This window comes from Haemaphysalis longicornis, unplaced genomic scaffold (genome assembly GCF_048455015.1).
Source record: "Haemaphysalis longicornis isolate Haplotype H1 unplaced genomic scaffold, Haemaphysalis longicornis Haplotype H1 scaffold_3, whole genome shotgun sequence".
In the NCBI taxonomy this organism is placed as follows: domain Eukaryota; kingdom Metazoa; phylum Arthropoda; class Arachnida; order Ixodida; family Ixodidae; genus Haemaphysalis; species Haemaphysalis longicornis.
Genome location: NW_027526335.1, coordinates 102963701 through 102974364, shown reverse-complemented (window position 1 = coordinate 102974364; position 10664 = coordinate 102963701). Strand labels below are relative to the sequence as shown.

Below are 10664 nucleotides of genomic sequence, written 5' to 3'. Positions count from 1 at the left end.
GCGTGAAAAATATTTGAGTTGTTGCTAATGAGCAACATTGGGCATCAAAGATTAAAGGCAAGGTTTTCTACTGAGCTCAGCCAGGCTGGTTACATGATCGGCCAATCACGGCGCAGAAAGTTACAAAACATTGGTGCCAATCCTCACTTTCAGAGGCCAACAAGGCTCTCTCTTGGTCGTGTCCTCTATACGTAGGCTCGCGTGCCGGTCGTCGGGACAATGCCTCCCCAACAGTCGATGTCCACTCAAAATGTGCCGCTCTTAGCCTTCTCATTGCTCAACCCCCTCAACCCTTTCCCCCCATGTTCAAAGGAAGAAATATTTGCAGGGGACCTCGAAGCATATTCTTAGAAGGTGACAAAGGTTTCGCGTTGCCACCTAATAGAAATTGTCACCTCATAAGGTAGGGATTTTGCTACGAAGGCAATTCCCCTCTCCTAGGCCACTCAGGAATGTGGTTGCAGCAGTGGTGTAGACTGTGCGCCGAGTATTGCGGCGGCGACGCCAGCTGGATGCGCTGTTTTGCCAACCCAGTCGGTCACTTAAGCAATTCTTTGAGATGTGCCAAAGCCTTAACTTTTCAACTGTTCCCATAGAAGCACGCCAATCTTAGCATACACGGTGTTTCTATAAAACCGGTTTTAATCACCCACTGCTTGTGCCAACAATAAAAGCAAGTGAAATATAGTGAGCGTAAGTATGGGAGGTGCACGAAGGTGTGTAGCCGTGTAACTGAGGCCTCGGCATATAGAATAATGGCAGTTAAACGTTCATTTTCGATGCCTCAAAGCATTAAAAATATTCTCAGAGATGACATGAACTATGTGACAAAATTATGACCTCTACAAAATGTTTGCCAAACTATAACGAGTCCTACCTAAAAAACAACGCTGGAGGCGGCACACAAAAAAGGAGGCGACACACACATAGCGCTCGAGCGTTGTTTTTTAGGTGTATGAACCCACAGGCCAAAAGACTTGCGTTGCTTCAGAACGAGTCATATCCAGGTTAGTTCTCGTTTGTTCCTCTGTACAATTCATTTCAACGTGTTTCCCCCCGAAAGCCTAAGGGCACCCAAAAGCTTCAGTATGGATGCTTCAGTTAACAGCTCCTTGCAACGACCACCAACATTTCAGCTTATTTTCTTTGACCCGTTCTAACGCTGGCCACAGGAACTCCACCTCAGAGAGGACTTGCTAACCGACGCTGCTGCATTACTGAATTGGCAAAGAGGGGCACCTGGTCGCCGTTGCTACAATGAGCGAAATAATTAACTTACCGACACCGCGATATGTCTTCCTCATTTTGCAACAACACGCTGTAGCATAAGACACACTTTAGACCGTTTAGCGTGCACAGCCAGCTCAAAATCAAAACAGCTTCTTCTTCGCCACCGACAAACCCAGGAACAGCAATTCAGAGGGCGCAACCTCAACTAAGCCGTTTGTAACAAGCGAAAGTTGACAAAATGCGGGTCCACTCTGAAAATTATTTCTATTCTTATCAGTCAGTGATGTGTCACCGGTCGCCGGTCCGTGGTACCATGAGTTGGGATGATTTATCTATTAAAGCAGAAAGATTATGTCCTGGGCGTTGGAAGACTTCCCTGAGAGACCGTATCCAGGGCGCACCCGGGGGCATCTCTATTTTCTTTCTTTCAAATATTTCGAAATTGGTTGATTGATAATGAGGTTTGGCTCGCCGATGCCCCACCTGGCCTGTGTGGTGAGCCGTAGTGGAAGGCTCCGCATTAATTTCGACTTCCCGTGGATCTTTCACGGGCGCCGAAATATGGACACGCGGGCGTTTTCGCTTTTCGCCTCCGTGTGAAAAGCAGCCACCGCGTCTGTGATCAAACCCGCGGCGTTGGACTCAGCAGCGCAACGCCTTAGCCACTGAGCCACCGCGGCGGGTAGGACTACTTCGTGCCTGTGTTAATGTTCGCTAGTACGATGAATTCTTTAGGCGAGTGCGACTTCGGAAACAAGCGCTGAAAATGAATTCCGCAATCATTTGCACCCAGCTGTTCTCAGAGCATCTGCGAAAACCGTTGAATTCAGAGAGGTTCCGACGCAATGTCAACATTACGGTACCCAGGTACCGACCTACCGACGTAATGACAGCAGTAGGCGCTAACGAGCATGTCGAGCTGCGCGATTTGCAAAATACAAAAAAGTGAACCGTTTATATGTGCCTCAGCGCCGTAGAACCGAGTGTCGTCGTTCGATGTATTGATTGCAAAAACGCACCTGTCTTGTCCTTATTTTTTTCGCAGTCTCCCGTTGTTATTTTATTTGTCCGTGGGGATAAAACAGCGTTGAGACAGCGTACCGAAAGACGAAGCTGAATAACGCGGCGACCGTCCGTTTCTTTGCCCTTCCATCTCGTTTATTTGTGCTGCTTTCTTTCGCCAAGATTGTGAACCAAATAGCAGGATTTTACAACTTAGGGTATTTTATGTGTTTTTTTTTTAACTTGACGGACGCTTCAAGACTAATGTATCATTGAAAATCACTGAGTCCGCAGTCTTCATTGTTACCCTCCTTTAGCGTCTGCTCACTTGAAGTCGCGAAATATATCTACCTTTAGGCAGGCTTTTTTTTTCGCGCAATATCTAGCAAGTGGGAGTAAAATATTATCGTACAGTGGTGAAATTCACGTCTAAAATGAACCATAAACAGGAAATTCAGCCTTGCTCAGTTCGAAAGATCTAGCCTTTTGTAGCTCACCCAACTCCATTGCGGTACATAAACGCATTATTAGAGCGAAAGCTTTCCTTGTGGTACCGTCCTGTGAATAAACTAATGCATTTCCCCGTAGACCGATTGGTCGACCGAAAAGCTCTGATAAGATCTCGGGACATGCGGCGCGTGCGTGAAACCGGCTTCCTCCATTGGGTTAAAACGATAATTTGAAACCCACGAAAAAAGGAACGCTTCCAGATTAGGCAATACAAGCATCGAACAGGAAGAAGGAGTACAGTAGTGCGCCTTTCTCTCATAGTACACGTATCGGTATGCGTTCAGTTCTTTCCTAGATGCGCTTACTTTAGTGCGCGAAAAATGTTCTCATATGTGCGTTCTTAGACAGCAATTTGGGTCTTTGAAAGTTTGACGATCGGTCGGACGCAATTTCAGCGAAGGTATCGACGCACTTTTGAAGCAGTTTTGATGTGAGAACGCTTTCGCGCTTCGCTCAATTTTCTTTAGGAAGGCATGGTAATGATCTTTGTTTTTTCAAAAGAAGAATATAAGTGTTAAAAAAATAAGTGAAATTTCACGCTGCACATAGCCAGCTGCGACATAGTGGGAGAAATGGTGAAAACAGTGTGATCAGCGGGCGAACTCGAGGTTACTAGTGTCACTAGATTAAGTTACAGAGTATGGACACTCTTTTCTCCTATTGTTCAGCGCCGCCGCCGTGATCGTTGGTCAGTTCGCATCACGTGACATCTGTTTAGACTGCGACGAGTCATGGGCGCCGCTATCTGTTGTTTATGCGTTTTCTGTCGGTCAGCTGTGGTATCTCAGCTTGTCCGCCCCGCTCTGCGGCTGCGCGCCACTGGCGTCGTTCCGAACGCGAATCAAAGATAACGTGCGTCTCAGCATTTCAGCTGCAGAAGTGTGTTCGAAGATGCCGTGTTGGTGCGTCTTCGGCAGTGTTGTTTGCAAATTACCTCGTCAAAGTTAGCGGTGAAGCCACAGAAGCGGCAACCTGGCAACACTGATAAACACCAAAATGGTCGCCGTTGCTCGCATGCATGCCTCAGTAACGGTGTTCTGTGTCTTATCTGGTGACAGTAGATGTTACCACACAAGTAGTACAGTCAAAAGGAGTTGAAGGCGCCGCTGCAATGACACATTCATGTTTCTTACCGGTGGCTCTGGTCGCCGAGCTCCATTCGCACAGTTAAGTCCCTGTGACGTCATAGGGGCCGGGCAAGAAAGTAGATGGCGGGTCACCGTTGCTTCATTTGTTTCCTTTAATGTCTAGGATAACTGTGTGAAGTTTGCGTTTAAGCTTGCAAGATTACTATTCTGACTAAGCTGTCTTTTAAATGACCGCCACCTGCATTGAGTCTTCATAGTACCTTTAAAGACCTGCCACCATTCTAAGGTATTCAAATCTTAATCTTCAAGCCGCGAGCTCACCTTGTACGAGCAGCTTGATGTTGGTTTCGTCCTTTCCGAACTTGTTGGACGTGAGGCAGGTGTACAGGCCCGAGTCGCTCCTCTCGGTGGAAGCGAATAACAGCGATGATGTCATTCCATCCGGAGTGGGGGTGTCATCCTGCGTGAAGCTGCGAAGAACAAAAAAAAAATGCCGAATTAAAATACACGAAACTGCCTGATAACGCTACTAGTAAATGGCTGCGTTGAATACTTTAAACGCTGTACGCAAGACTCCGCACTGGGAAAATTTGTCCGTACTTCGTTGTAACCCATGCACAGACAGACAAGAACGGCAAAATGATAGGACGGGCACCCCTCCTGTCGCTTTCACGTCCGTGTATGTTGGCGCTTGTGTTGTAACCAGGTGTGGGGTAGGAGTGGATGCAGGTATGAAAGCGGACAGTGAGAGTGAAGCCGAAGCACTGGGTGTGTTTTATTGGTGACTGCTGCTCCCGCGAAAAAAAAAATTAAAAAATGTCCCCACGCACTTCGTTCAGATGGCCCGGCAGCGAAGGTGTAACGTGAGGGCGGCATTTACGCGTTGCCTACCAATTTGGAGGTAACGTTCTGCCGCTGTTTGCAATGCCACGTTGACGCCTGCTCCGCCCGCACCGCCCCCCGCCCCGACCCACCGTTGTTGGTTGGGCTGTGCTCTACGCAGTATTTCGCTGCGCACGTACCCTGCGGCGTCAAAGAATTTTTCTGGCTCCCTCCGACGCGCCGTTTCCCGTAACCAAAGTCGCTGATGCGACAGTGTAGCTACGCCGTCTACAAACCCTGTCAAGCGCTCTGCCATTTCTTCAAATTTCTCTCCAACCTGGTCCATTCGCGCATGCGCATGGCATTGCTCCTGAGTAGCTATGGGCCTGTTGGGGAACGTGGGTTAAAGGATGGCCTGGGTGGTTTCGTTTTTTTCCACCAGATTAATTTTTTCCCATGTCTGTGTTGCGACTTGTTGGACCTAGTGACATTCTTCCCGTCGCCTCAGGGGTATTAAACATCGATATAAACTATTGTTCTATACGCATCGTCACCATCCAGCTTCGTCTTCATCAATCTAATACCACACGTTAGGTGGGTGTACAGTGACACCACATGTTAATTGGAACTTACAACAACTGTTTGTTTACCTAATTGTCAGTGGCAGTCCAGTTATCAACGCACGGCACAAGCATATTGACACATTGGCTGCAAGTGCATTGACGCAGTGGTGTAGCGCATTAAGTGCGACGACAAAGAGTCATTAGCGAGGTGCTAACTTGGGGTCCACAAAGATCGCTACATGCTTAAAATGTCAATTTAATCAAAACGTCATCAGATGGGACGCCCCATCGGTGAAAAAGCTAGGCGACCAGTGACAGGGCCAAGTACATAGTTATGACGAAACCCCCCGGAGGATACGCGCAATGCCACCTGATGGAGCCATAGTCCAAACTCCAGACAACGCCCTAACGAGCATGCGCAGTATAATTGACGCATCCAATTTTATCACGCCGGCCTCGGGGACGGGCACACTGGTGACGCGAAGGACGCGCGCATCGTGACTCCTAATCGGCTTTTTTGTAACTCGCGCCCCATACGGCCTGGTTGCAATGACGCTCCTTAATCAGCGCTCGCTATTAAGAGGAGTAACCCGTAAACATGCCAGGCAGCTCGCCCGTCTGCGCCCTCAGCTTCCGTAATTAACGGGTGGCATTTCGCTTCGTGCATCGCCGGTGTCGCGTCGCCATCTCGTTGTGAGACGCCCGCGCGCGTGGCGTCGAGTGGAGCACAACAGAATGCCTAAACATGTGTCTTCCTTCAAGATCCGCAGCGGAAACAATTCGGCTTATCTTTTGACAAACAAGGTAGCGTCAACGCAGCCACTTGGTTCATTTCAACTCGTGGGTGTCTTCTACAAAAATACCAGAAAACGCCGCTTTTGGGCATTCGCGATGGTTGTGGGTGTGTTCTCGATCCGGGATGCAGGCACGTCCATTTTGAGGCGCGGCCCCGCGGAGAGATGCTGACCGAGGGACGATTATCTTCAGAGCCCAGAGCTGTGTCCGCGCGTGGCTCCCTGGCTGAAGGAGGGCGAGGAGGGATGCGCTAATTACGGCCGAGTGCGCGGAATGGCCGATATGCACCGAGCACGTTCCTTCCTCTCGGCTGCTGCTGTACGGGCCAACTCTCCTTTAGCGTAAGAAGCCGAACAAGGGGTGACTGGACACCCGGTGTTGTACCTCGCGCTTGAAAAGTACTCTTAAACACCAGCTGGCAGGCCGCCCGGGACGACCGATCGTTAGAGGTGCGTCAATTCTACCACTTTCCACTTGGTAGTCTTACGTGTAATAACAACCACAAAAAAAGTGCCCTCCAGTGAAATTTGCAAGATCGGTAAAGACGGGGTAACGAAACATCAGAATAAAGATGGCATCGAATTTTGTGCGTAGCACTTCAACGTGAATGTAACTTTCTGTCCTTGTTTACTTTCCTCGTGATAGGCTTAACTAAACTTTTGCAACAGAGATTTGAAGTTTACAGCTGGTTCCAGTAGAGATATAGAAGGCCTGCTTTGACGTGGGCGAGTTCAGTTCGTTGTTATGAAGACAAATATTAGTGTCGGTTACCAAGCTCGACATTTGCAGTTTTCCAGGCGCGGGAAATACAAGCGCGATCCTTCCGCTAACAACAATGTAAGAAAGAGCAACGGTGTTATATCATTTTGACTGGCGTAGGTTATCGCAGTAGGTTCCTCAGAAGTGACTTTTTTTGCCGTTGGAATGTCACAGCTGCAGACCAACGAAGGTACCGAGTTATTGAATGCTTGCACCAAAGCAATTAGTCTTGTGATCCCATTTCACAAAAATTCTTGCTCCCGAAACACAAGACAATTTCTGAGCAACAAACCGGAATGGCTGAGAATCAAGACGGAATTTTATTCCTTCCGTTGTCAGTGGGTGGCAGAAGTGATCATTAAAAATATCTTTAGGGAAAGGAACTAAACACAAGTTATTAACGCAGAAAGTCTAGTCAGTTAAAATTGGTTCGTATTTGAGACTGCGCACACACACACACAAAAAAAAAACAGGTTTGCCTCTCAGGTTGCTTTTTTGGCACTAGATTTTAGTACTAAGTATGAACAGCATACTAATTTCCCCTACATCGAAAATTAAGCCATAGATAACTGCCTACCATTGCGCTCGGTGCCCAACGACGATACCATATGCCCTTGAAAGGTCATATTTCAAACTATGCACTAGCTGAAAATGTCTGACAGCTCCTGTGACCTACTTGCGTCAGTACGTTGACTACATCCAAATGGATTCATTACGGCAGGAAGCGGAAATTTGGCTACCCTCGTTTAATATAATCACCTATACTCGGTTACAACTCAAGAACGGCACCACCTCATGTAGTGTATCACTCCGCCAAAGCGCCGGACCCGTGACGTCAGTGCGCGCGCTTTTTGAAAGGGGTTTGCTATGAATGCGTGATATCGTCTGCCTTGTCTCACGCAGTTTGTTTGTCGTCAGTGGAGTGGTTTATAACCATATTAAGGCCAACAAATCACGGGAACGGCTCACGCCATGTTCAAAAACTCCCACCTCCCCTCGCGGGAACCCCGGTGTAGATGCGACGCATAGGCGGAGCGGCGAAGGGACCGCGTTTTATAGCGCGCATAACGTTGAGGGGATTGCGTAAGTCGGTCCCAGTCGATGACGACGTTGGCCTACTTGTAAAGCGGCGTGGACTCTAGGTGTTTGAGCCAAGCGTGGATGTTGCTTCGCCGGAGAAGGGCACACCGGTTATATGCGCAGCACGCCCGAAGGAGAGGAAACCGCGGAAGAGAGAGTACTGCACATGCGCCGGCCCCAGCGCGTCTGCCGCGGCTATGACGCAACACAATCCAACACAATCCACTTTAATCCAATCCAATCCAATCCAATCCAAGCCAAGCCAAGCCAAGCCAATCCAATCCAATCCAATCCAATCCAATCTAATCCAATCCAATCCAATCGAATCCAATCCAATGCCCCTCGCGAGAGAGTGTTCGCTATCGGAGAGGAGAGGGGGTGAGCGGCGGAGAGCGCAGCTGGCGCGGCGAGGAGAATGGGGGAGGGGTGGACAACGCCGACAACAACGACGACGACGCCTGAGGGACAAGGCGAGTGAATCAGATGCTCTGCATCTAAAATATTCCCAGTAACGCCCTACTTGCGCCGCGCGGAGAAACATCCGGCTACAGTGATAAGGCACAGCGGCAACTTCCGGTGCCGTTCTTAAGTTGTCACAGAGTATAGTAGATTGTTTCTTCTGTGTAATGAAATGAACGCAGGTTCTGATCGTGTTTCCGCCTATGAGCGGTGTCCAGGTAGTTATTTTGCTATTACATGGAAACGTAAACTCAAGCCCAATGCATTAAACCCCCATTTTAAGTTCAGTATGCAGCTGGGCCAGATTCCTAATATTTATGTAAATTTTGATACCGCGCAGCGTCTCTACAGTGAGCGGCGTTTTGGCGTTCCTCTGTCACAAGTGGGATGGCGTCCCGTGCCTGCGGCAACCTCGGAAACCTGCCTCTGATTTCAACTGCAGGAGCGAATACTTTCAGACCGGTTGGTCACCTCTGCTGGCGGTATCATTTTATGAGAGCAGAAAACGCCTTCTAGGACCACACCTCTCCCCTTTCCCTCCTTCGTCTTTCGATAAGATCAATCATATTTACATTAGTTGGCATTAAAATTGATATATTTGTTGTTCCACTGTGGCTATCTTCTGAGTAATGCAAAGTTGTGTTGGGTTCATTTGCTATTTAATAACCAGTAGCTATCGGTGGTTAAATAAATCCTGACAGTTACTTAACATTGGGGTGGCTGCAGTGCTCGGCACACATTAAAACAGCGCCCGCGTAGCTATAACACCCCGTTGTCAAAATACGAAGAAGTTAACAATACGGACGCATATTTAAACGTCCATTAACACAAATAAAATCAAGTCCGCGGATATTAGTTGCGCTGCCTTGTGTCTGCTCTTATAATAAAAGATCCTACGTTTTCAGAGCCATGCTCTTCCCACATTCAATCAATGCGTAAAGGTAGAGCCGGAGAAGTTAAAGAAAACGATTTCACCTAGAATTATACGCTGGAAAAAGAAGCTTCCCCTTGCTTTGCTCTTGGGACGTACTTAGTAGTTTGCCGCAGTTGCCCGTAAGGCCTCCCTACTCTTAACGGTTGCTGGTGGCGCTGGTTCTATGTACAGTGGAACCACGTTCATACGTTTTTCACCGGACCGTGAAAACAAAACGCAACAACCAGGAAAACGCAGCAGTGAAGAAACGTTCGAAAAGGAACGAAAACAGCGTAGCTTTGACCTGCAACCATATATTTCTGCAACTTTGGCTTTCGAACCTTAAAAAAATTTAAATTTGAATCTCCCGCCCTGAAGCCGCTTCTACGAGTCTCGCGGAGAAGCATGCAGATGGCGCCACACGGCTGCCTAGAGGCAGAAATGCTTCCAACTCGTTCGCGCCGCTCCAAACACACAGAAACATCCCCCTCGCGAGGGGCACGATCAAATGCAGAGCATTTCCGGGGGCGCACGACGTTAAGTAGTTTGCGTTACGTTAATGCTGTTGCACTTGTGGCAACTGCTGACGAGAGAGCGCTCGTCAGCAGTAATTTGAATGAGTCAACGATATAAGGCGCGTCCGTAACGTCCCATTCTGTGTTGGCTTTGTGGCGCAGTGGGTAAAGCACCATGTACATTGCGTTCCTCCCGCAGGGTCGAGAGATCGAAACCTGGCGCCGGATAGTATTTTTTTTTTTATAAAGTAGGGAGGGGTGCGGTGCGGGCTACGGACGTCAACGCGGGTGACATCGTGAGTTACTGAAATGCTCTGCATTTAAAACTTGAGTATGTAAGATTGCCGCTTTTTGCGATCGCTGGAAAACAGCACGCGTGGCAATGCAAGGTCCCTAGCTATGTCTACTCTCTTCCGCGCTGGCTGCTTGTCTACTGCGTTTACTAAGTCAAGCTTTTCCTGAAGGGAAAGCGCCTCCCCTTTTCGCGACGCCACCAAGGCACGGGAAAGTTAGCGATTGCAAGTTCAATGGTGTTCTCAAAGCTTGAAGGGCACGATGACGATGAGAACGCGTGCTGTTCATGCGGTGGTGCTTTATGGCAAACACGCACTTCCGGCATTCTGGAGTGAAACTTCCGTTGTAAGCGCAGGGATGATGGTGATAGCATTGAGTAACATAGTGCCATCTAGTGGTGACGAATCGCACCCGCGTGCGGCTTCATGCAGTCAGTTCCGTAGCCAAACCTGCCCAAGGCTCGTCAAACGTCAAAATGGCGGTCCGCGCATTGCCCGGGCATGTATATATAAACGTTGGCCCGGGCGGCTTCGGAGTGTCAGATTGCGACGCATGATCCGGGAACGTACTCTGAGCCGCGACGTAACAGTGAGGATATTAATACATGGGGCTCTATGTGAGCAGCGCCAGGGCT

At 48.7% G+C, this 10664-nt stretch overlaps 1 protein-coding gene across 2 annotated transcripts in view; it reads right to left on the bottom strand.

The window, feature by feature from the left end:
• LOC144174971 (cell adhesion molecule Dscam1-like) overlaps positions 1-10664 on the bottom strand; it is a 706974-nt gene that overhangs the window by 77115 nt on the left and 619195 nt on the right. For both annotated transcript variants that reach the window (XM_077703963.1, XM_077703962.1), the window contains exon 14: positions 4152-4300. In XM_077703963.1, coding sequence (XP_077560089.1) covers positions 4152-4300 — 149 coding nt within the window. The remainder of the gene's footprint in view (positions 1-4151; positions 4301-10664) is intronic.